This window comes from Myodes glareolus, chromosome 14 (genome assembly GCF_982192425.1).
Source record: "Myodes glareolus chromosome 14, mMyoGla1.1, whole genome shotgun sequence".
In the NCBI taxonomy this organism is placed as follows: Eukaryota; Metazoa; Chordata; class Mammalia; order Rodentia; family Cricetidae; genus Myodes; species Myodes glareolus.
Genome location: NC_142039.1, coordinates 4,870,836 through 4,897,774, shown reverse-complemented (window position 1 = coordinate 4,897,774; position 26,939 = coordinate 4,870,836). Strand labels below are relative to the sequence as shown.

The following is a 26,939-nucleotide window of genomic DNA, read 5'->3' as shown; positions in this document are numbered from 1 at the left end:
TGGACTCTAGCAGCAGTGCACAGGCGACAACTGCACGTGCATGAAAGATAACACCATATGAGAACATTCAGGCCCACATCTGCAAGTAAAGCACTCAGAAGGCCGAGGCCAGAGGATTGTGAGTTCAAGGCCAGTCTGGACCTAGATGATAAGTGCATTCCAAAAAAACAAAACAAAGTTGATCTAACTAGACTTCAAGTTGTTGTGTAAGAAAAAATGAGATCTTGTGTTGTTTTTTAAGTTTTAACGTACCAGAAGCTGCTAGTAATAATTCACAACGGGCGATCATCAGCAGGGACTTTCCAGACCATCCGCAGGAAGCCAAGTACAGCACAAAGGCTGACCTCTGACCTCGGCCTCCCGCCCAGTGCAGAGCACCAGGCCTTCCCTGTCAAACACTGTCACTCAGTTTTGTTACAGTGCTGTTGACTGAACATGGAGCCTTGCACATCCTAGGCAAGTGCTCTACACTCAACTCTGCCCCTAGAACCCTGCAATTGTCCTTCTGATGAAATGACTCAGTATTTGCAAGGCTTGTGACCCAGTGTAGCAATAAGTTCATACTCCTGGAAGTCATTCCAGATACTAAAAATATGTTGTCTCTTGCATTAGGTAAGAGTGAAGCAGACCAAACTTCTGTAGGATTATTTGCACTACACACACAGTAGAAAGCTATAGTAAATGTTCAGATATTTAAAGAAACACCAAATACCACAAAGAGCGACCAACATGGTTCTATTGAAAACTGTCTTCAACTATGGCATTCAAGGACAGCAATACAATATTTTCTTTACAAAGTGACGATTATAAAAATCTATAAATGCACAAATTCATTTCTAGGCCATTCTTCTCACATAGCCGTGTCATTAAGATACATTTCCTCTCATTCTGTCCTGAGGTATTTCTGCGGTTTGATTTATTGTACTGCTGGATGCACTCACTGCCTTTGATCATCCTTTCCTAAAATGGTTCTTAAAACCTGCAAAATTTTTATTGCATAGAACACTATTCATGACAGAGAGACTGGGAACTGCAAATATGCTGCACTGAAACAAGTCTTACAAATAATTCATTTTAAGAATTTGTTACATACATTTTTTTACAGTTTGTCTCTTCTAAGAAAAATTGACCTTAGAGGTAAGAGCTAATTAAATACAATAAAGTATTTTAGGAATGTTAGATATTAGAAAGTCAGATGAATGATACAAAGGAAAAAGCCATAATTCTTGCCGGCTATATATTGTATTGCATTCAAAAGCAACTGTACATGCTGTAATCAGTTCATAGTTAAATATTTCTACTAATCTGTTTTGGGAGAGCAAATGTCTTTCAAGGTTTCAAGTTCCTCTATGAGCTTCTTGTTCTGAACTTCCAGCACTGCAACTCGACTCTCCAGACACTTTACATATTCTTTCTTTCGACGTCGACATTCTTTAGCAGCTTCCCTGGAAAAAGTAGAAGCAGAAGGGCAAACAAAACATATATTGCATGCGATTGACAATAAAGCAAGCTTGGTAATGTGAGCAGAGCTGCATTGCAACCCATGGAACAGTATTCCCAATTCACACCCTAAACCAAACTGGATTCTTAAGCAAGGGTTAAGTGACCCATCTACAAGTCCACACGGCCATTAGGAGGATGTTGCATCGCCTGCCTCGATTAGAGTTCACAGTAAACAAGGTCCAAGTCAAACACAGTTACTCTGCTTTATGGCAATAAAGATCTTTGAGGGCCTTGAGTTCCTCAATGAGAGTCTTGTTTTGATTTTCAAGCACAGCCACACGATTTTCAAGACATTTGACATATTCTTTCTTCTTCCTGCGACACTCCCGGGCAGCTTCCCTGGAACCAACACAAGGCAAATGACTACAAGAACAACCTCCCAGCACAATCCAGAGTGGCTCCGTGAACATCTGCCCCCCTTCTCCCCAATCAACAGCCAATTGATCTGAGGACAGGTATACAAAGCCATACAACAACTGAACAAAACACGTGCCTTGTGTAGAACGAGAGAACAACTGAAGAACACTGGTAGTTTTACCCAAATGGTGCCATAGTAAGAATGACCCTCTGCGTTTGATAAACAACAACCAGAGGACCACACACCCAGCTGAAGCTCTATTAAGACATTTACGAATCCTTACATCCCGCTCAGCTAATTTTTGGCTGTCCAAAGGTACACATACTCATCACGATGAGAAAATTTCATTTGATGAAAATGATTATAAGAATCCTATGAAATCTCAAGTGACAATATTGAACAGTTGTATGCTTCAAGACTAAATCTCAACAACATATAACCAATCATGACTTCCAGAGACATTTTTCTGAATAAAAAACACAACATAGATAAATTCAAACAATAAATAAAACACATACATGCTTGTGAAAATTAAAAATAACATGACACAGAATTTAACAATGCAGATAATTTAAATTCACAAGTGTCAGAATACCACAATTAAAATTATGAAAAAGAAACTTGGCATGGTGGTGCATGTCTGCATACCTGGCACTTGGAGATAGAGACAGGAGAATCAGAAGTACAAAGTCAAGGGCTGGAGTGGTTAAGAGCACTGGGTGTTCATCCAAAGGACCTGGAAGGTTCAATCCCAAGCACCCACATGATGGCTCACAACTGTCTGTAACTCCAGTTCCAGAGCATCCAACACCTTCTTCTGGTTACAAGGACCACCAGGCACAGATATGTATTCAGGTCAAACACTGACACACATTAAAAAAGTAATTTAAAAAAATAAAAGAATGGTCAAGGGCAACCTCAGCTACTGTATAAGCACAGGCAGTCTAGCATATATTACAGCCTACTGTAAATAACTAAGAACGGAGGCCGCTAGCTCAGGAAAGAGTACTTCTGTGCTCTTCTCTAACCACCGGCATTTAACGCACATCAAACACATTTTACAGAACTTTAAGCAATCCAAGGGAAAAGACAGATCAACAAGCAACCAAATGAATAAAACTAATGAAGACAAGTTAATCACTTTCATGCATGATTACAGGAAACAATAACTAACATTGTCCCCATTTTCTCTTTTTTTCAGAGTGGGACAGGATGGCATCGACTTCACTTAACTCCTGCACAGGAGAGGCCCTCTGATGAAGCTTTATTGGTAGTGCTCAGGAACTGTCAGCCATTGTCACTCAACTGGATTTTTTCACAAAGGTAATGTTGCATGTCTAAATACCATTGCTAATGCTGGTCGGCAATACTGACCCCCAGCTGTGACACATGCAATAGACCCAGTCGACTATTGTATTTTTAGAAGAATTGACTCTTGTGGACTGGATTTCTGTTTCCTCTATGCAATGCGAGTCAGCAGAAAAGGAATGTTGAAATCCCTTGGCCTGCAGGGAAAGAACAGGACCCATTTCCTAACCAAGAGTGATGTATTACTCACCCTGTGAGTCCACCAAGGCTGGACAACTAGGTAATGAAAAACTAAAGCATGTGAAAGTAAAAGGAGACTGACAAGCAGTGGCTGTAGCAATCCAGGGGACACAGCGAGAGCGACAACGACAGCGTGTCCAAGCACACAAATCTGACAGCTGGAGACTGCAACTCAACTCTCTTCCACGAGGAAGAAAAATTTATTTATAAGTTTCTATGTTTCATCATTAAATAAATATGCTAAATTCTAAATCTTTCTATACAAACATTAAATGAAAGTTTAAATACATAATAGCAATGTTGTGGGGTGGTTAGCTTTTAAACTCTTGCTTACGAAGCTACTTACTGTAAATATCCACACTTCACGTCTTACACTGTGTGTGCAATGTAACTAGAGTCAAAATGTCCCCGGCACAAAGTGATCACACACAAGGTTGGTACATTCCTAAGTATTCTCAGCTGTGGAAAACACCTGCTTCTACTATTAATAGCTAGCTCCATTTGCAGGCTTGAATTTGAGTCCGTCCTCAGCGTGGGGAGGAAACAACAAGGTGAACTACAGGAAAAGGATAAAGAACCCAGTGGGCTGTACACCTGTTCTGCCAGCACTCAGGAGGGGAAGGGAGGCAGGAGGAGCACAAGTCTGAGGTCAGCCTGGACTACACAGTCAGACAGTCTCAAAGCCAAAGACAAAATAACCAGGCTACAAAGGAATAAAAGTTACTGCTGACCACTATGGTGGGGATATAATTAGTATCAACATCAGCCAATATATGAGCTCATTCATGCTAACTACAAAATCTGCATCCTCTCCATGAAGTCCAGTCTGAAGCTTTGCACCAGGGTTATTTCAGGCGACCCTGGTGTAAGGATAGAGGAAGGCTCTGGAAGAAAGAACCGTTAGACAGCATACCCTACTTCTGGCTCCTCTGGCTCTGTGACCTTGGCCAACTTGCCACTTAGCCATTTCCAACTCCAGCTCACTACCTGCAGAGTGAGACAGTATCCGCCCCGACCTCACTAGCGCTGGGAGACTGAGGAAACTGGAGGAGGAACAAGGCTTGAAACTTGCTGAGCCGAAGCTGAGTCACCAAGAGCCATGGCTACTGCTCTTCTCCAGTCTAACTTTAGTGCTAAACAATGCTCCTCAGAACCCCTATGGCCAAAGAAACGTAGGTAAAAGCTGCCATAAATGTCTTCTAGAAAAGAATCTTCTGAAGAGACGACTGAGCCAGCTGCACTCTCTGACCATAGTCATCCTCCCATCTTCCTGTCTGACACCACCTGGAGGAGTCTTCTGTTTCTACTTCTACTGTGGTCATGATAACAAATTGTACACACTGAAGATGCAGCATCAAGGAGAAGCCTGGGTCCCTGGGATGCCATGAACCTCTGATCTGGATGCACATACCTCTACCCTGCCATAAAGATCAAAAACCTGACTGGATATTTTAGCCTCTATTTCCCTTAGCTATTTGTAGCCAAAATATATTCTATTAATTATTAATTATATATTTTAAATACAGGTGTGTGCTATCACATGGGTTAAGGATTAACAAAGAGTCATAACATGGGGTAGTCTTGTGAGCTCCACCCATTTAGCCTTGTCTATACATTTGAGAGAGAGTCAGAGCCAGAGAATGTCATAAGTGAGTGTGCCTGTCAACGGTGCTAGTGCCCTGGAGCTGAAGTTACAACCAGTTTCAAGCAGCTTGATGTGTGTGCTAGGAAACAAACTTGGGTCCTCTGAAGAGCAGCAAGTGCTCTTGCGCTCTGCACAGTCTCCCCAGCCACTCTGTCTGGATTTCTGAGCACAACACCGCTGATAAAAATAAGCCCTGAGACAAACTATTGATAAATGTTTCTATTTTATGATCCTACTTCTAGTGTACAAACTCCATCCAATGATCCAGGCAAGCAGTTAAGTTTGGTCTTATGGAGTCACACAGTGTATCATATTGAATCTTTAAAAAGTTTTATATTTTTTATAAACTTTTTTGTTGTATTGGTGGTAGTTGTTTGCTTTTGTCACCCAAGTTAGCCTAGAACTCTATTATGCAAACCAGGCTGGCCTCAAACTCACAGAGATCCATTTGCCTCCCCCTCCCAAGTTCTGGGATGAGAGGTGTGTGTCACCACACCCAGCTCTATTTTTATCTGTATAGTGTTTTGCCAATATTTATGTCTGTGTACCACATGCATGCCTGGTGCCCACAGAGGCCAGAAGAGGACAGCAGCTGCCTGAGAAATGGGGCCAGAGGCAGTTGTAACCCACCATGTGAAGCTGGGAATCAAACCAAGGTCCTCAACAAGAACAGCAAGTGCTCTGAACTGCTGAGCCATCTCTCCAGTCCTTACTTTGTGTGTGTGTGTGTGTGTGTGTGTGTGTGTGTGTGTGTGTATCTGTGTATCTGTGTACATGGGTGCCTACAGACACCAGAAAAGGGGCTGGAGTTACAAGGTACTATGAGCCATCTGATACGGTTCCTGGAAGCAAAACTCAGGTCATCTGCAAGAACACTAGATTCTCTCAACTGCTGACTCATCTTTCTAGCACCCCAACTGTCTTTTAAAGGACCATTAATGCAATGAACACAATCACCTAAGTCAGGCCCCTGTTTATAAGACAGTGAGCTTCAGGGATTCAGCTGCCAAATCTGTAGATTAACTAGGTTGGTAACATTGGATAGTCAATGACCACCATCTGCTTCTGCCGCAGACAAGCAAAGCAGTTGAATCTACCTTACTGCTTTCTTACAATAAGATAATAATTTAACACTGAAGAACAGGCAACAAAATATACCAGGAAACTCTTGGACAATTCTCCTCATTTTGAAAATCAAACTAAGTTGTATCATTCTCCATAAAAAGAACTAAAAAATAAATATGCAAATGACATAAATGAACTATTATTTAAGCTTGTTTTATAATATGATATGTTAGTGTATGAACAATGACACAGATCCATGGAGCAATAGTAAATGAGAGAAGCAGTGGAACTCAAGAAACTGACTCAGGAAGCTGAGGCAGGAGGACAGGGGAGAAGACTGCAAGCACACCTACTATAACATTAACTATATGGCAGGGGCATGAGTAATTTTTGTTATTTTATATTTATACTTGACTAGAATTTGTCAAAAGAGCATATACTACTTCATAATGGAGTAAAAACAATATAAAATAGCTAAAAGGATAAAATATAAAATGTTTTAACACTTACATTTATTTTGTTAATAAAGAAGCTAAAAAATCAGGGTCAGAGATGTATCTAGATGTTTGCCTAGCATGCCCTACGTCCTAGGTTCTATCCACAATACTGATTTGGGGAAAGGGTGCTAAAATTTAAATTAAAATAAAATTTAAAAATTTACTTTTCACAATACTTTTTAGCAAAATATATAAATCAAGCTTTACTTATAACCAAGAATCTAATAATATTGTATTAAAAACTAACATATCTTTTAACAACCCTTACAATATAAAGGAAAGTATCTCCTGCTTATGAAATGACTACAAACTCACCAGAAGACAAACCAGCATCACAGGCAGAGCATGAGCACATGCAAGAAGCCGCAGAGCACTGAACCTGAGAAACAGCTTAGCAAGAGCAAGCTAATACATTAAGAGCACACCACAGCAGATGGTGCCTCCCACAGTGCCTACTAAAGTACTGGCTCACACCCAGTACTTTACCTGTTTTTCATCAGCCTCAGCTCCCGCTTGCGAGTTGCTTCTTCTGCTAGCTGCTGGGGACTGTGCAGACTTCCTGGTGAGGCAGCCATCACCACTCCTTGTGGCAAAGCAGTAGTAGGAGCCCGGATCTGGTAAGTTGGCATGTCACCTGTGGCAGCTGCAATGAAACAAGGTATTATAAGCTTATATCACCACTTCACTCGCTAATACTGTACATAAAATTAACCTAGAAATCGTATAGTTTATAGATGTTAGTAGAGACTGTTTGGTAGAAGCAAAAATGATTGTTCTTAGTATTATAGGGGTCTTAAATATCAAGAAATTATCAAATTGAAACAAAGCTACAAATATTTCAGCTTCTTCTTCACATCTTAGAAAATATCCTAGCACATTTTAGCAGTTTTTCGCTCAGGTTAAAGCAGATAGGCTTTCCAACTACAGTTCATTTAGCTGCATCAGCGGTGTGCTGGTAACTCTAAGGAATTACTCTGTGGGGGCAGGAGTGGAAAGTCTTGATGGGCAGAATCTAGTGAGTTCCACAGCAGAAACACTTCCACTATGGCAAGATCAAAGACGCCAATGTGACCTCAGTCAGTGGCAAGCTGGGAGGAGATGTCACAAATGGAAACAACCTGCAGATTCCTGCAAATAAGGAGCACTCGAGGACTGCCGCTGCCTTCAACACTGAAAACTGTTCATGACGGCTATTTCACAACTCGCTCACAAAGATCCTGAAGCTAACATCTCGCTCTAGCATGCCAGTAAAAGGCAGAGCCAGCATGTCATCCCAAATACTCCAAGGAGGACAGAGCCATCCTCTGGATGTTCCAACTAGGACTTCCCTGTGCCTACACCTGAAACAGATATTCAAAACCTTTCAATTACAAAAAATAAAAAAGGTGGGGAGGATAAAAGGCTAAGTCGAGGGAAGGGATCTAACTGGCTATAGATTCACTTAATGTTAACAGGAAAAATGGAAGAGAAACAGTAAACTGACTTCTTGAGGGAAGTCCTAAATTTATTTTCATTACAGTTGCAAACAGTATACACATGGAAATCTCATCGGATGTGCAAGTTTTAAACATTTAAGAAGAAAACAACAGATAAACTAACAGGTTAATTAACATCTTATTCTGCTGATCATCTTGTGCGAGGAGATAAGGGCTGAAACAGGAGGCCACAGCCCTCCCCCTTTTCTTTGCCCACATACGAGGAAGGAGGTGAGGAAGGAGGTTACAAGTCAATAAATGCTGGAACAATGCCCCGCTACAAACTGCCTGGCTTCCTAAAGTCAGCACAATAACCAGTGACGAAGGCAGAGCTTACACACCCCTGCACTTGTGTCTTGCTGGCAGCCTGAATGCACACCTGCTTCCAGCCGTTCTTTGAAACTGCTCATAAACAAGTGTAAAAACAACACTAGAGATGTGCAGAGTGGGTGAGAGGTTTTTCTGTCCCTGCCAGGCCCTAAATAAAGATACTTTTCTAAAAGAAAGCTAGAGAAAGGCAGGAAAGGGAGGAAGGAATAGTTTCACTATACTTTAAATGTACACATTGGCTATTTTCTGTAATATGTGAAACAGGATGTACAAAAGCTGTTAAGGGCATTCTTTTCATTTTTTAAGGGAAGACAGGCAGAGACAGTTCACAGAGGCAATGGATATGAGAAACAGTATTTAAAAAACAAACAAAACCCTTTTGTCTGTCTGCAGAAGCCACAGCTGCCCTTGGAGAGCCAGACTTGGGAGCATGAGGGACAAGGGTAATCCCAAATGAGGAATTCTTCAAACCTGTTGGGCAACAGCTTAGCTGCGTTGCCTCTGCAAGGGCTGATGTGTCGGGGGTATTAGCGCTGAGAGAGAAGGGGCGCTTGACTTCATTGTGCTCCGGTTTTCTTTCTATTCGTTCTAACACAAGTCCAGGATTACAACTCAACAGTTCAATCAACAAGTAGGAATTAGTGTAAATTAGGACTTAAAATAGATTCCTGTTTCAACCCAACAACCCAATGATAAACTTTCACTGAATAATGGATAAATTCTATATATGCAAATGTAATCTTAGAGATGTACACCAAAATGCTGGGAGAAAGAGACTTATTTTGAGGGAATCTAAATGTCAAAATTCTTTGAAACAAGTTACAAGAATATGTTTATCTTAGCATCGGTGCCTAACACTATAAATTCAGTGGTAATTTCAAAGAACCATCCTACATTCTCTGGTGACATAATTTTATTCATGCTATTTATAAAGTCCAACTCCTATTCCCTTCTAAGTACTAACAGTGTCTAAACTATTTTTGTAAGGGCTTTTAGGTAAACTCTATATTATATAACTCAGATTAGCATTAAACTTTCAATTTTCTTGCCTCAGTCTAAGTGTTGGGGGTTATAAGCAGGTGCCACCACACCTGACTTTAGAGCTTCACTTTTATTTTTTGAGAAACCATAGGTCATGTATAGGGGTTAAAAATCATAACTGAAGATAATAAAAAATATGCTTTGCTGTTAATAGTATACTCCAAGTTTATTCTCAGGGAGGCAAGAACTTCCAGACAAGTCAAGAATAGTATCTTTGCACTTTCCGCTCTAGAACCTAGCATAGGACTTGGTATGCAGGGTGCTTAACGGATTTATGTATACCCTACCAAGTCAAGTTTAAACTCCCTGAGATATTGCACAGACATACTGTCATCTGGAGTATTTAATGAGCTTCTTGCTATGGATGTGGACATTTTACTGCAGCTGTGTCTTTAACACAAAGACAGTAAATCCCATGAGATGCCACATGCTCATTCAATCTGGCATGTCTTGACAAAAGGCATTGTTCTTTCTTGAGTCATGTTACATGTACCTAACATAGCAACTCAGAGGCAGGGGGTTCTGATGTTTCCAATCATCTAACTCCTGGCATGTGAAAAACAATTCCTGGAGCTGTCAGTTCTGATCATGAACTTCATACCTCGCTTGTCAAGCTCTAGCACGGTACAGAAGAAAAAGCACTGGATTTGGGGTCTGGGTTATAGTCCAGTTCTGCCACTTACCAGCCATGTGACTTGGGGCAAGGTCAGTCTCCTCATCTGTAAAATGGGGATACATTATCTCATTTCATACTCACAAGAAACCCCATAATATATCTCAAAATGTCTAGCTCAGTGCCTGGTACACAGCAGACCCTTGATGCATTGGTTCCCTTCTAATCCCTCCCTTCATGTCTAAAAGACAGTGCTCTAAATTATACTTACACTATGTTTACCTAAAAGGCTTAGAACACCATCAATAATCCTTCCCTTTAGATGTTCCCCTTCTAACAAGTCTGTGATTCAAGACTAGCGCATGACTCTTAGTCCTTAGAAAAAACAAGTCAGAGACAGAAACAGAGATGTAACAAATATCCCCAAATATCACCTATTCTGATAGCTTCCAAAGATAAGCTATTCATCAACACCCCCAAAGGACTGTCATTTTATTCAATTATTTATCGAGGTGCACATTGACTGAATACATGGGGCTTTGTTGGCTTGCTTTGGTGTTTTCTGCTCCAGCCTCCAGAGCACTGGGATCACGAACATGAACCACTAAACGTATCAAAGTCCCTGCTTCTCTGTCATTTCACTGTGAATGAGTAATCTCAAGGAAAGCTCAGGAAATAATAGGAGTAACTCAGCAATCACACTGGTAACTGAGGAAAAGTGACTTTTCTAAAGCTCCCCAAAGCTACTGGCACCTTCCTGGCCCCTTGCCCAGTTCTCTCCCTCTTAATCGGTTCCCACATCGGTGCTCCTGGTTCCCACGTCAGGCCTCCCCATGCCTTGTGTCCCACTCTGTCAGAAAATTTCCCTTCCCATTGCTCCTTTTTCTGTGGAAAAACAAAATCCTACAAAAAAAAAGTAACTAAGCAAGCAGTGAGCATTTTCAACCATGTTTCAAGTCTTAAAACATACAGACCGTACAGAATTAAGTCATTAAATTTTTTCAGTTTAAGACCAGCAAAACAGTTCAGGGTGTAAAAGTATTTGTCACATAAACATGACAACCTGAGTTTGATCTCCTGGAACCCAAGATATAAGAAGACAACCAACTCTTCAAATCTGTTCTCTGACATCCACATGCAGGCCATGGCACAAGTTGTACATGTGTTCACACACACCTGTACACACACACACACACAAACTAATAATAAATCAATTTTAAATAACTATTTGCAACTTTTATTTATTTGAGGTATAGTCAACAATTTAAATTTATATATATTCAAGTTGTTCAACGATAATTTGATGGATTTATATACAATGTCAAATAATTACCATATTCATTCAACCCAAGTTACACATAAAGAGACTTTTTAGGTTGTTTATTCAGTGAAAGTCAGGAAATTTATGAAAAAGACAGGTAATTATGAAAGCTGAAATTCAAATAATGCCCTATTGCCTTATCAGAATAATAGCCTGGGGGGACCCATTTTGATTACTTAAAGTGGTGCTAGCTTCATTTAGCTGTGTCTAGCATGCTATTATGACCTATGCCACATTAGCTACATTATATATCAGTGTCTGGTGAATTTGAGAGCAGCATAGTACAGTATGAGCAGAGCCAAAGGATTATGAAGACCAGAGTGCTTCACTGCTGGCCATCTTTGTGACTCAGAAGAACACCTGCCGACTCTGACTCCCATTTCCTCACATCACCACCCGTGCAGTAGCACCTGCCCTGTGTGCTCCTCTTCCAGGGTTTAGTATGGTTTCCTCTATGTGAGCCTCCAGGGTTTAGTATGGTTTCCTCTATGTGAGCCTCCAGGGTTCCAACCTGCATTTCCTTCTTCCTGTGTCTACTTTATAATTTGAGTACTTTGCCAGCTCCTTCCTTAACTTGTATTCACAACTTACTTATAATAAATACCTTACATATTTTATATATATTTACACAAATGTAGAAGTGTTGACATAGTTACTTTATTAGGCAATCTATTCAGATAGGTAAATAACTGCCCTAAACATTGTATTAAAATGTATTCACCAAGTGGAGACAGCACAGTCACTGTTCTTTGAGCTTTAAGGCCTTACTGAAAACAAGGCAGGTTATTCTTCTGTCTACTTCCAATACAAGTATAAATTACTTTAATACCAACTTGTAAAGTTAAACTCTAATCAAAACTATCCCATTATGTCAATTTTTCTTAACAGAGACTGCAAAAGTGGTATGTATTCCATGTTCTCCTGCATCAAATATTAACACAATATTTCCCAAATCTGAATAGTCGAAAAGTTTGTTTAACAATTCTGAAACTGCTCTTGAATATAACATTGGAATCCAGGGTCTAAGACAGGAAATTAAGCTCCTAACATAATCAATTATGAATAAAACCAAAAAAAAGACAAAACAAATTTAAATTACAGCCAACAAAATCAACAATATTATTCTTTTTTTTGTTTTTGTTTTTCTGTCTTTGTTTTTCTGACATGGGGTTTCTCTGTGTAACAGCTCCACCTGTACTGAACTCCCTCTGTAGAGCAGGCTGGCCTTGAGCACCAGAGATCCACCCGCCACTGCAGATCCCAAGTGCTAGGATTAAAGCCAGGTGCCACCACCACCCAGCACCAATATCATTTGTATGTTGGATTCCATGATCCTATTAGAGATGCTGCAAATGTCTTTTCTGGGACAGTCATTAATATAAGAAGCCTGCTTTAGTTCTGAATCTCAGGCATATACTATAAACCATGGGTCATAAAATCAATCCCATGGAACAAGCTAACATTTAAAGCAAAAATAAATACATAGATAAATTAGAAAGAAATTTGTGTCTTCGTGCTACTGTTGTGTAGGAACGCTGTTTTATATAAATCCAGAGTAAGAAAAACATGCAACGTGTCATGATACAAAACGCTGATTGTGGGCAAAGATTTCCAAGGCACTGATCTAAAAAATGTCCTTGCCTTGACAAGCAGACTAGTCCATTGCCAAGAATCCAGAGGCCTAGTGTAGCCTCTGCTACACTCTAGAAATATTCCTAAGTCACATGCAGTTCTCACGCATTGATAATAAAGGATGGAAATTTCATTTATTTCTTTCAATATGGCACTTTTTAAATGTCACTATTTCTGTGAGAAGTGACAAATTCATGAAAATAATCATTTCCAAACTAAAGTCAGGTCTGTGAAAATGATCTATATTGCTCAACATTTTTAAGTTTCAGTATCTTGAAATTTTTTAATTTGAAACTGTGGCTTTAGTACTGGCAAAACAAACTAGAAGAATAAAACACTTCAAAGATGATATGTTAATCCTATTAACATAAATGTATATGAGTATGTAATCACAAGCAATGGCATTCCTTAATTATTCACCTTAAATATACCCAGTATTTTAATACGTTTTTGCATTACTATATTCCCTCCTGCTCTGACAAGCCAAGTGGTGAATAGAAATTTAAAGTTTAGTCAAAAGAAAGAAATCAATCAATAATTTTTCTAAAATAAACCAATGCACAAAAAAGTCTTTGGTTTTAAGATTGAGGCTGCACAAGGTCTGGTTGTCTCATCAATCACTCCAAAGCTTCTGCAATCTACAGCACATCTATAGATTTCACAAGAAGTACTGTCTAACAAAACAACAGCTCCTTAAAGACCATCTTATAAACAATTCAGTGCAAGTTGTTCTTGATCATGGCAAAAGTCTTTCAATCCAGGATGAGGGCTGAGACCCACTGACTCTAAACCAGCTAAATTGTGGGGAGATCACATAATCCTCTTCATTCTCAAACTGCAAATTCAAAACTAGGTTACAAATAAATCCAACTGAATAAACAATCTTGCAACCATACAAAGGTCACTGGTAACTCAAGTCTTTCAAAATCACTTATCTCTAGCTAAGGAAAGCAAAACCAAGTGAACAGATTACAAAGCTTAAATAGAAGAGGCAGAGAAAACAATGAAAGGCAAGCACGTCCCCCATTGGACACTAGAGGGCACTCTGAATCCCAAGTTCCTATAGATCCAGCAAGCACCAAAATCTCGGCCTAAATATAGTCCACTTGTCACCAGGCAGGTGCAGGGACAGCCTCTCAGAAGGCACGACTTTACAACTTAACTTGCCAGCCAACCCTTGAGCTGCGCTCATGTGAGCATTACAAGTATCCTAATGTGTTCCCCATCTTCAAGCAGATACTTACCACAAGAAAAATGCAAAAGTCAGACTTACGAGAAAAGCTATTCGGTCTGAGGAAGTTCCCGCAGCCAGAGGCGGTGGTGAACTAGTTAACAAACTTGCGATCAGTCCGCAGCGCTTGACAAAGCAGAAAGGAACTGACTAAATCACAACATGACTCGGAGCTGACGTCAATGTGCAGCTCACATGGAGTTTAACTTTTCCACTTCCCCGCTGAAACACGATTCCAGGAAATGTAATGACGTCAGCCCTTTGAACTCAATTAGCTGAAGAGCTGACCATTTTTTTTAAAGGCAGGAGAAAAAAAATAGCAGGCTGGAAAATGTCCACTCATAGCACGCTGCTTTCTCCTAGCCGATGTAGAACTAGCTAGTACCTAGTCTCTCAAATGTTTACAACATGGACATCGGATATTTTAAAGTGGTAAGATTGAATTTGCAACAGGTTGCAGATAAAATATTAGTTTATTTCAGTGAGGCAGAACGGCTAGAGTAATATGCGAAGGGGAAGAGAAAAGAAGGGCGAGAGGGACTCAGATTGCTGCTTTCATTCGTCAAGCGTTCGTCAACCGAGCAGTAAAAGCCCCGAGCAATGAAACAATCTCAGGATAGAGAAACAATCACACTACAACGGCTTAACAAATCAGGCTGAATGTGCAGACGTACACTGAAAGAAACCTCACACGCATAAGCCACTAAGAAACCACACTTTATAAAACACCTCCAAGTTCCTAAAAACTCCTAAACACTATATTACAAGAAGGGAAAAAACCTGCAGAATTAATGTAAACCCTCCTTTAAGTTCTTACCAGTTTCATCTCCAGTTACAGCCATGTTGGGTTTTTGCATACAGAGTGGTCTTGTTGGCCGTAGCACAGTTCAAAATAAAGTGTTCCAAACTAGCAAGCATGTGTAAGATAAGTAGGAGTACTGACATCACAGTGACATCACCAGCCTATCACTGCCATCAGTTTGCTTTGTCACACAGCAGCTCATGAAACCAAAACCCTGTAAAAATTCTTCCTCTAATAAACCATCCTAAAGCTCTTGTTTCTCGCTTTTTACACTAAAAATCTTTTCAGATGGGCTCTGGCAAAAATAAAATGGGTTGTAGCTCATGGAGCTGCTGACACAGGAAGAAGTGAGCCCCATCTGTTTCTCAGAACTCAAAGAAGAAATCATTTCGGGGACTAAACAAAAAAACAAAACAAAACAAAACAAAAAACCAAAAACAACAATAACAAAAAAACTGTGAGTCAATAAAAAAAAAAGTGTTTCACAGACACTTCTAACCTTCCCAAGCTGGAGGTCTCAGCGACCCACTCAGTTCACTCAGTTCCACTTCTGTTGGCCACCACACCATAAAATTCAGCTATTCCCAGAGGGACCTGGACCGTGCTCAGTTCACCTCAAGTGAGTAAAGGCTGCTAGCTGAGAAGCTCACTATTCCAGCACAGCAAGGGGGTGCATCATCTTCCTTAACTGCCAGATTCGTGTGAACTTGCTGATACTTGCTCTTTCTGATCCATAAAAATAGAATTTTGTGATTCAGTTTAATACCTGGAAGTTTTGTGATTTTTAAAATTCATAACTAAAATTATTGCTCATAATTTTTAAATTTTGTTTAGATCACTTGGTGAGACTTCAGTACATAAAAATCTGGACCATTATTGAAACTTTAACAATACCAAAGTCAGACACAAAGCTGGCACATATTCTAAGGTATACCAAGCCTACATTCTGGAATATATTTCATCTTTACTGAAAGCAAAGCAAGCAAACAAAATAAAAATATGACAGGTTGTTTCACAAGACCTTTTTGTGTTCCCCAGTGGGTTATAAAAATCCATTCTCCTGGGGCTAAAGAAGATGGCTCAGCAGTTAAGAGCACTGGTTGCTCTTGCAGGAAACCCAAGATCAATTCCCAACATCCACACAGCATCTCACAATTGTCTGTTCTCCAGCTCCAGGGGTCTGACACCCTCATACAGACATACACACAGGCAAAACACCAATGCAAATAAAAATAAATGAATCTTTAAAAACTTTTTAAAATGTAAAGTAAAATAAACCTTTGTGGGTAAATCATTTCTGTATGATTAAAGCTCATCCTGACTTTCTATTAATGATGTGTATATATGTCATAAATGGTCAATAATTTCTTTTCTTTGAGACAGGGTATCACTGTGTATTCCTGGCTAGCCTGGAACTCAGAGATCCACCTGCCTCTGCTCCTGTGTGCTGGATTAAAGGTGTGCACCACCACATCTGATGCAATAATTTCTTTTAAATGCTGTATTTTTACTTCGTTCAATTAAGCTCACTGCACCAAAGTCAAGGACTTTATGTTTAGGTGTACATGAGGGGACATGGGGCTCAGATCATCCATATTTCTAATGGTTTTCCAGAGCTCTTGCAATGAGATTGGAATTCTAACTGATGATTAAAGAAGATGGCCAAGAGAATCAGCACAAACGCCAGTCTCAACAGGGCTTAACCAGGGGCTCTTTCCCATCCAGGTACACCTAAAGCTCTGGGGTTTAAAATGGTATTAATAATTCTTATTTCAATTTCAGAGTTCACATTTATTTTTATCTCAATATTTCCTTCAACTTTCACATTGACATTCAATAAATATTATTGGAAAAATTGGGAGACTAGCCCATGATATGACTCACTTGGTAAAGGCTTGTGTTACCAAGGCTGACAACCAGAGTTTAATCAGCAGGACCTGCATGGTGGAAGGGGAGAACTAATTCCTGTAAGCTGTCCTCTGACATGTATGTGGTATGCCCACACCCACACAAAAAATAGTCATTTTTAAGGAGGGGAGATGGGTCATTTCTAAGTTGATTATTGCTATTAAAAAATTTTAATATAGCCCCTACTCTAAACTGTTGAACAGACTATATAACAACATTTTTAGACAGAGACCTTTATTTTCTTTTTTTTTTCTTTCTTTTTTTTCCTTTTTGACCAGGGCCTTCCTTTGTGGTCTTCAGATAATCCCAAGTGCTGGGATTATAGGCATGAGCCACCACACCACTTCTATTTGGAAAATGTACACATTTATCACATGACAGAGATCTTGCTAATTGATACTAAAGGCTGTAGTGGAAACAGAACTTACCATTGAGGCAGGACACAGAGTGACAGTGCATGTGATCCATTGCCTAAGAGGTGCAATAGGAACTGTGGGGTTGCCTAGGCCAGACTAGGAAGGTCAGGGAAGTCTTCCTGGAGGAAGTGCTATGTAAACTGAGACCTGAGTAACATTCAGAAGTTAAGGGCAGGTGCCTGTCAGGACAAGTAGATACCAAGGCTGTAGAGAGGAAAAAGGCCTGTCAGGGGAAATGTCAACAGAGAAGATGAAGGGAAGGCCTGTGAAGGAGCAAGGCCTATGTAAGAGGAAGTAGTAGGCTACACAATGGAGACTGACTTTGTCTAGCACGTAACGAATGTTCACGGATATTCTGAGTGTAGTCTGGCACCATGCTATAAGGCAAAGAGTGCACAATCCCTCATTCCTATGTTAAGGTTCTAACCCCAATGCAAAAGTACTGGGAGTAATTAGATTTTGAGAGTAGAACTCTCCAAACATCCTTTCCCTTCCTCTAGGAGATGAGGCCCCGAAGACTCACAAGTAAAGACAAGTCTCCCAAAAGCTCCAGAAACTGCAGGATAAATGAGTCTCCTCCTCGGGTTATAAAAGTAGTACTGGTTGCAGACAGAGGAGACTCCACCGCAGCTCTGCTGTGAACGGGTACAGAGCACGAGGCCATCGCCTATGCCGGGATGAGCTTTTCTGTCATGCAGCCGCTCCGAGAAGTAACCTTTCATTTGTCCTCGTGTGAGCGGCCCCAGTTAGCACACTGATTTCCCACATCAGACTTGGGTAGAAGCATCCTTTGCCATCATGGCTGCCCCAGATTGGCTTTTCAAGCATTTGTTCACATCTCCCAGGAAAAGTTATACAACAAACACACAAACCCTAGAGAGCCCCCTGGTCTTTTCTGCCATGTAAGGAGACAGATGACAGCCATGTGTGAATCAGGAAGCAGGTACTCCAGAGACACTTATTCTTGGGCTTCCGAGTCCCCAGAACCATAAAAATATAAATGTGAATTATGAAAGCATTCCAGTTCATAGTATTTTATCTCAATTGGAATAGATTAAGGAAATGTTGAGGGGGAATTTGGAGGCAGAGCATTTTAACCTGCAGAAGCAGAAGAGTATGCTATAAAAGCAGACATGGAGATGACATCTCACTTTTTAAAAAAAAAAGTATTGGGGGCTGGAGAGATGGCTCAGCGGTTAAGAGCACTGCCTGCTCTTCCAAAGGTCCTGAGTTCAATTCCCAGCAACCACATGGTGACTCACAGGTCTGGTGCCCTCTTCTGGCCTGCAGGCATACACACAGAATATTGTATACATATTAAACACATAAAAAAAAAAAAACAGAACTCTCCCTTTTTAAAAAAAATAAAAAAATAAAAAAAAAATTTAAAAAAGTATTAATGGCTCCCAGTATCATTAGAAGGTGGTGACAGGGATCTGAATGAACTCTGAGGTAGTATTCCCCCATAATGAGCCAGGAAAAGAGCCTCTGCCCCAGGCATATTGAAAAGCAGTCCTAAGGCTATCAGCTCCAAGAATGCTGTCTGTTGTGGTAATCCAGACCACAAGGACAGCTGCCTGAAGCAGGTGGAAGAAATGAAAACCTTTCGACTTAGCTACTGGGAAGACTCTCTAAAGGAGCTCTGGATAGAGAGGGGCGGGAAGAGTGAAGAGTACCTCCTGGATTTCTAGCTCTAAAGAATAGAAACCAAGGAAGCAAGAGGAGAGGCTAGAAAGCTGCTTAGTCAGTAAAGTGCTTCCCACACAAGCTGTGGTCCCCAGCACTCACATAAAAAGCCAAGCTGGGTCCACTCCTGCAATCCCAGGGGTCAGGAGGCAGACACCTACCCAGACAGAGACATGTATACATGTATGCCCCCACACAAAAGGTATAAAATAAAATCGGTTTGAAACTTGTGGAAGAAAATGATTTTTTTAACCCCCAAAGCATAAAACTAACATGTATATTATGTAAAATATGAAAAAGTCTAAAAACATTTTTATAATGTCAATTTTGCATATTTTTCCATGTAAAAAAGGTGACATGAGAATGAAGGACTATTCTTTATTCATTTAGACAAACAAGATTCAGGAGCATAGGAAAAATTTAATGAATGGTAAGAAAAATATTAGTATGTAAATATTGGTTTTACCCATAAAATACCACTTTTATTCTTTTAGGGAGGATGATATTTGTTTTGTGGTTTGGTTTGGGGAGAGTGCAGGATGTCACGATAAAACTCTGGCTGATTGGGAACTCATGTGCAGTCTAGGTGGGCTTAAAACTCAAGGCAGCCAGGGTGGCATAGCATACCTTTATTCCCAGGAGGCAGAGGCAGGCGGATCTCTGTGAGTTCAAGGTACAGAGCTAGTACCTAGTTCCAGAACAGCCAGGGCTGTTACACAGAGAAACCCTGTCTCGAAAAACAAAACAAAACAAACAAAAAACTCAGAGTAAGCCTCTTGCCTTCGCCTCCCACTCCCAGGTACTGGGATTATTGCCATGCACAGTCCCACCCAGCTTCAGTCTTTCTTCTTGTTTTAAGGATAGGCTCGTTTGTTCGTTTGTATGTGTTTCTGTGACTTTGTTGAGAATATGTGTGTGTGTATGTGTGGCCAGAAGACAGCCAGCTGAACTCCTCTGACTGCAGATCTCTCTGAGGTAGGCCCTGGGGTCCTTGTTTTCTCAGCTAGGCTGGATGTCAGCACACCACAGAAATCCTGTCTCCATCTCTGGAGCTGTGGCCACAGGCATGTGCATCACAGCTGACTGGTTTTGTTGAGTGCTGGGATCTACACTGCAGTCCTCATGACTGCAGCAAGCACTCCTAACCATGGAGCCATCTCTCCAGCCTTTCAGACTCCACACACTTTTATTACACCCCACATCCATTCTCCAAATACATAAGAGTAAAGGAGCTTGTCAACCAGCTATAGGGCCACATGCCTATAACCTCAGCACTCAGGAAGCTGAAGCAAGGGAACATCTTCAAGTTCTAGGTCAGCTGGACCGTATTTCCAAGACACTCAAAATAAAAGAGCAGATATTACTTTCCTTAAAGTTAGTGTGGTGAATTCTAAACAAACAGACCCACCAAAAGACAAGAATAAAAACATGATTTTTAAGTTGTATTAAATACATGCTTTATGGTTATAAGCACAGTTGAATGAAATTAAAAAAAAATGTATAACCCAGTTTTAACTCAACTTACAGGCAATGCTAAAAGCTTACGGCTACCTCCTATTTTACTTCACTACAGGCTTTGTTCAAAGACCTAGAATGAGGACCTTAAATACTAAGAAGAGTCTTAAAGATATGAACATCTTCATTTGTTTTAAAATGAGTTACATAAAAATTAATCTTGGAAAAATAAGGTAGCAAAAAAGAACAAGTTTAAGACATCACTGGCTATAAACACAAATACCCACATAAAGACTAATAGAAACATACTGGAGGGCAGGGAGATGGCTCTGTCGGTAAAGGATTTTTCTGCACGAACCTGGTATTCTGAGTCTCATCTCCAGAACCCACATAAACTGTGAGAAGTAACTGACTCCACAAAGCTGTCCTCTGACCTCCACACACAAGCAATGGCATGAACACTGCGTGCACGTGCGCACACATACACACACACACACACACACAGAGGCACAGCAAAATTAAAAAATAACAACACACTAGGTATAGCATGTGACACTACATGAAAGATATTGACTTAGTTTAAAAATGCATTGTTTCCATCTCGCCTCATTTATCATGCTCTCTTCAGAGTCAGTGAAAACCATACTTTAACTTCTCTTTAGTATAAGTATTTCTTTGAACTTGTGTGTCTCCCATCCCTCCTAAAAATCTACCCGTTTATTTCACAACACTGCACACAGACACTACAAGGCGAGAGACAGCAACCCACAGGTATTCGATATGTATTATATTAATAAAATATACCTTGAACAACAACCTGGCTGCCTGGGACAAAGAACTGCTGTGTGCCATCGGCTGATTGTGCTGCATACTGTACAATTGTAGCACCTGGCGGAGGAGCTCCTGAATTTGTCATTGTTAATGCCTGGAGTCCCTGAACACCATCAGTTCCTGGGTTAGAAATCTGGATTGTTCCACCTTGGGCTATAGCAACTTAATAGAAAGAAAGAAGAAATATTAGAGAATTCTGAGTTATTGGAATCCCATATTGGGAGAATATATTCTACATACTACCACTACTTCCACTGTTACTTTCCTAAGTGGGCCTAGTAAGGAATATTAGTTTCTTCATCGTGGGGAGAACTTTATAAACGATTATGAACACAAATCATTTTATCTTGGTTTTGCTGTTGACTGTATTTTCTATTTAGGTCTTTTTATTATTCCTAGAGTTCACAAAGTTTCCTTCTAGGTATCTATTCCACTCCATTATTTTTTAATGTGTGTGGATGCATTGCCTACATGTATGTTTTGCACCACATGCACTGCTGGTGTCTGTAAGGGCCAGAAGGGGGCATTAGAGCCCCTGGACTGGAGTTACATAATTGTGAGATGCCATGCAGGTGCTGGGAATCTAATGCCGGGCCTCCAGAAGAACAGTTCATGCAAACGCAAAATCCAGCTCCCAAGTATTAAAAATTCTTTCACATTTTAGTTATAAACAACATTCTGAGGATTAGGAAATGGTCAGTAACATCTCCATTGGGCACTGCAATTATACTAAGTCTGTACTTTACATCACCTAACTACATTTCTGATCTACTGTTAGAAGAAAGGCAGTTTTAAGAGTTGAGATGTCTGAAGCTCAGTGGCAGAGTCCGTGCTCAGATCATGCACTGGGCACAGGATACAATCTCAAGCACTCACAGAAACGGAGGGAGGGAGGGAAGAAGGGAAGGAGAGAGGGAGAGAAAGAGGGAGGGAGGGCTGGTTGTAACTCTCAGTGAAAGTTTCACTTAATGAAGATTTCAGTTAAATGAAGGTTTCAAACTTCAATCACAGAAATGGAATTTTTCTCTTTTCTTAATTTTTCAACAATACAATATCAGGTTTTTGGAGCAGTTATTAGAATACTGAAATAAGTACCAAATTACTTTTGGGTTTTTTTTTCCTATATTTTTTTACTTTCTTCCTTTTCAGTATTTTTTAAAGTAATTTTTCTCATAAATTTTTGTTTTCATAATATGAACAGATTATAATATTAAGGATCTGTTTGTCATTTTATTTTCTGGTAAAACCAAAATATAATTAAAATTGAAATACATAATTTTATAAATAAAACTGAAAACACTACACCCACACCCACAGCACACAAACTGCCATGCCAGAAACATTTCCACTGATAAATCTCTCTCATTAGCCATTCATATTTTATACTGACAGGGTTTCTGATTTTGGCATTATGAAATGATAGAGGCTCTTCCCATCCAAAAGAGAATTTACTGTTGGAGAATAAAATTTAATGTTTCAGAGATCCTGGAAATGGGCCATCTGTAGTAACAGATTTAAGCAGAAACTTCTAAGGAGCTAAAATATCCAAAGATAGAATAACTTACTTTCAATAAACATCAATCAAGATTAAAAAGTATGAAAAATATGTCTGAATAAATTTAAAAATATATTTTATTTTAGCCTTTAAAAACAAACAAAACTTATCAACTAGGCATGCTGGCATGTGCCTGTAATCCTAGCCTTCTGGGAGACACAGAAAGATTGCCATGAACTCCAGGCTGGTCTAAACAACAACGAGACCCTGAGCTGAAATAGCAAAGCTATTACAGAAAGCTTTCAGCAAATACAACAGTAAAAAGAAACGTATTTGTTGTCTTGAGTTTTGAGGTGGGGTCTCATGCAGCACACGTCCTAGAACCAGAAGATGACCTTGAACTCTTGATCCTCTTGCCTCTGTCTCCTACGTGCTGGGATTCTAGGCATACACTACCTTGCTCAGCTGTGAAGAACTATTTCTATCATCCATTTCCCCTGCCTATTCACCTTTTGAGTCACTGTGGGGCTGGGCACATCTGAGTATTCACAACAATTGAATGGTCACTAGCAATCGTGAAATGAAATACCTTTGTATCTCCCAGTCAATTCACTCTGAGAACCCAGTGTGTGTGTGTGTGTGTGTGTGTGTGTGTGTGTGTGTGTGTGTGTATGTGTGTGTGTTCCCTCAGATGCCAGATGAGGGTGTCAGATAGGCTGAAGGTAGAGCTACAGGCAGGTGTAGGCTGACCAAGATGGGGGCTAGAAGCTGAGTCCAGTTCTTTGAACAAGCTGTAAGTACTCCCAGAGGCATCATCTCTCCAACAGATCTAGCCTTTTAATGTTTTCCTGAAGTAACTCATACAACAAAGGCATAAGGCTTCTTTCTCTTACATACACATATCTGTTAAAAAAGCATAGTCCATACTGGTTCATGAATGTGGACTGAGATTCAAGCAAATGAAACAGTGTCTTTTAAATTTAGGCCATACTTATTTTCTTATTATATCCTTAATAACATTATATAAAATAACATTTTAAAGTTTCGTTAAATTTAATTAAAATTGTCATTATAGTCATCTAAACTATACATTTTCATTTTTAGCTGACTCAACTTGATACTATGCTCTCAGTTCACAGTAGTAAAGGAAGAACAGAATAAGCTACCACTGTTTGAATTGCTAACAACATAAACATTTTTTTGCTAAACTTTTTATAACCCATAACACAAGGCCATCCAGTGTTTACTGACTGAATGTTGGACACAATGACCTTAATTTAAAAACAGTTTGGATTACCCTGCCTATGCTGTCAGCACTCCGGAGGATGAGGCAGAAGAATCCAAAGTTTGAGGCCAGCTTTGGTTGAAGACTTGTATCACCAGAACAAAATGAAGCCTGTTTGTCCAGATGAAATACAACTTATTTATTTACTAAGTATGTATCTACAAGTTAATTTTAGATGGTTATAAAAATATCTTTAATACGCATTCTCATGAGGTCAGAGATTTAGTTTTAAGTAAATATTAACCCCAGTCTGGTTTTCCACAATTCATCACACACCATGGGCAATACCAGATAGGATGATAAAACTTATCTGCTTGTCCAGAGAAATAAACCCCAAACATTTCTGGGACACAAAACTATGACAGAAATCTGTTACTTCCATTACTTATTAGCATAACTTAATATTCTATGACAGTAATTATTATTATTAAAGGAAGAATAACATTATTTATGAGATGAAGAAGATCTCACGTCTCAGCATGGCCTTGAACTTAATATGCAGCTGCTGATGACCCTGGATTTCTGAGCCTCCTGCCTCCACTTCCCAAGTGCTCAGATCAGTGGAATGTACAGCTGAGATATAACCAGAGCTTCATGCACAATAGGCAAGCACTCAACCAACAGAGTTATGTGTCCCCAAGCCCAAAAAGCAAATTTTAAGTTCTATATAATTGATAAAGACAGAAAAGATGAATTTAAAGAGTGGAAACCTGGCCAAGCATGATAGTGCACTTGGGAAGCAGAGAATCAGGCAGACTTCTTCTCTGCCTGATTAGGCCAGCCTGGTTTACATATTGAGTCAACTAGGGCTACATAGTGAGTGAGACTTTGTCTCAAAAGGAAAAAAATGTAAACAATTGGAAAAGTTTCTGAGCAAATCAGCAGAATTCACTCAACTTTAAAAAAAAAAGATCTGAGCTCTCTTCACTTGATTCATGTATATTTTCATTCTAAACTTGTGCATAGAAGTAATTCAAATGCAGAAGCATGTAAATGTTTAAGTAGATGTAATTCAAAACTACTCTAATTTCAAACTGCAATTGGAAGAATCAAAACTGAAATCTCACAACATTAATATTTTTCTTTGTTTTGTTTGGGTTTTTGTTTTTGTTTTCTTTGATACAGGATTTTTCTGTGTAGCCCTGACTGTCCTGAAACTATAGAGGTCAGGCTGGCCTCAAACTCAGAGATCCACATACATCTCTGCCTCTTGAGTGCTGGGATTCAAGGCATGCTTATGCTGTGCTGCCATGCCTGGCTCCACTACCAAGGAAGGGAGGGAGGAAGGGAGGGAAGGGGGGAGGGAGGGAGGGAGGAAGGGAAGGAGGGAGGAAGAGAAGGGGAAGGGAAGGAGAAAAAGAAGGAAAAAGAAAAAAAAGAAAAAATGGCTTTTTGAGACAGGGTCTCACTATAGAGCTCTAGCGATCCTGTAACTCACTATGTAGACCAGGCTGGCCTCGAACTCACAGAGATGCACCTATTTCTGCCTCGAGTGCTGGGTTAAAGGCGTGCACCACATCCGGCATGGCAGTACTATTTAACAGGATAGCAGGAGTGGGCCAGTGGCAGGGAAGAATGCATGAAGCACAAGGCCTTTGTTTGATGCTCAGTGCTGGAACTGGGTATGGAGGCAGAAGGAGAGGAAATAAGGAGAGAGAGACAATAAATTGTGTGTCTTAAAAACCAGGGTAACAAGAAAATATAAATCAGTTACCACGAGAAGAGCAACACAAAGGTTAAAAACACATACTTACATGACATTAACTACATAAATCATTTTGAAAATAACTTGGGAGGATGTAAGCAATGTCACAGCTAAGAATATACAAGTAGAGTTTCTTTAGAATGTGCAAACCAATTGCCTTTATAAGAAAAAGTTAATTCATATGAGCATCCTAAGGTTCCAAATTCTTATGATATATATGTACATGTATAAAAATGTCATAATAAACTCATTATTATATATAATTACCTATTAATAAATATAATTAATATATGCTAATAAGCATTTTAATTCTGGATTCTTTAAGCGGTCAAAAATATACATACTTTTCTTTTAGGTGGATTTTGGTTTGACCCACTTACCTTGCATATCCAGAAAGGATGAATCACAGAGACTAACTCCAGTAAGGTTCTTAGTAAAATATAGTGGAAGAGAAAAAAATGGGACATCTAGAAAGAATAGTGTGAAGCCTTGGTGACAGCCTTTCACTGGGAAAGGAAGAGGTTGGTGTACCAGAGTATGGGTTTAATTTTTCCTCAGAGAAGAAAATGCATTAAAAAAACATTCAATCATTTGGGGCTGGAGAGATGGCTCAGTGGTTAAGAGTACTTGGGTCCTCTTACAGAAGACCCAGGTTTGACTCTTAGCATCCACATGGCAACTCATAACTGTCTCAAACTCCAGTCCCAGAGGATCGGATGCTCTCTTCTGTCCTTCTCAGGCACCAGGAATACACATGGTGAACAGACATACATTCATGCAAACCCACACATATAAAATAAATATTTTTTAAATTCCAATTAAATTTAAGACATTTAATTTTCTTTTCACTCTTGTCTTTATGAATTCACTGTATATTTTAAATGTTTTATGCAGCAAGTAACATTTTTTTGCTAACATTTTCTCAAATGCCATCTTATCTCAGGACTTTCCCCTGAGGTAGAACAACTTTTCCAACCCAATTGACCATGGTGCTGGAGAGTAGAGCCCAGGCCTCACATACACCAGGTTAAATGTTCTCCCAGTGAATCATACCCCTGGCTTCCTCCATTAGACAATAAACCTACTGCAAGGATCTG

General features: G+C 39.8%; 1 protein-coding gene across 33 annotated transcripts in view; it reads right to left on the bottom strand.

The window, feature by feature from the left end:
• Window positions 1–718: 718 nt before the first annotated feature.
• Window positions 719–26,939, bottom strand: part of Crem (cAMP responsive element modulator) — a 76,808-nt gene continuing 50,587 nt past the window's right edge. For 8 of the 33 annotated variants that reach the window (XM_048460731.3, XM_048460736.3, XM_048460738.3 and 5 more), the window contains 4 exons: window positions 21,331–21,519; window positions 10,146–10,181; window positions 7,103–7,259; window positions 1,224–1,842 (listed from right to left, as the gene is read on the bottom strand). In XM_048460731.3, coding sequence (XP_048316688.1) covers window positions 1,698–1,842; window positions 7,103–7,259; window positions 10,146–10,181; window positions 21,331–21,519 — 527 coding nt within the window. In that variant the 3' untranslated portion in view covers window positions 1,224–1,697. Of the gene's footprint in view, window positions 1,843–2,509; window positions 2,725–7,102; window positions 7,260–10,145; window positions 10,182–14,272; window positions 14,486–15,076; window positions 15,233–21,330; window positions 21,520–26,939 lie in introns of those variants that run through there. The other 25 variants (XM_048460732.3, XM_048460739.3, XM_048460746.3 and 22 more) reach the window with 16 other exon arrangements.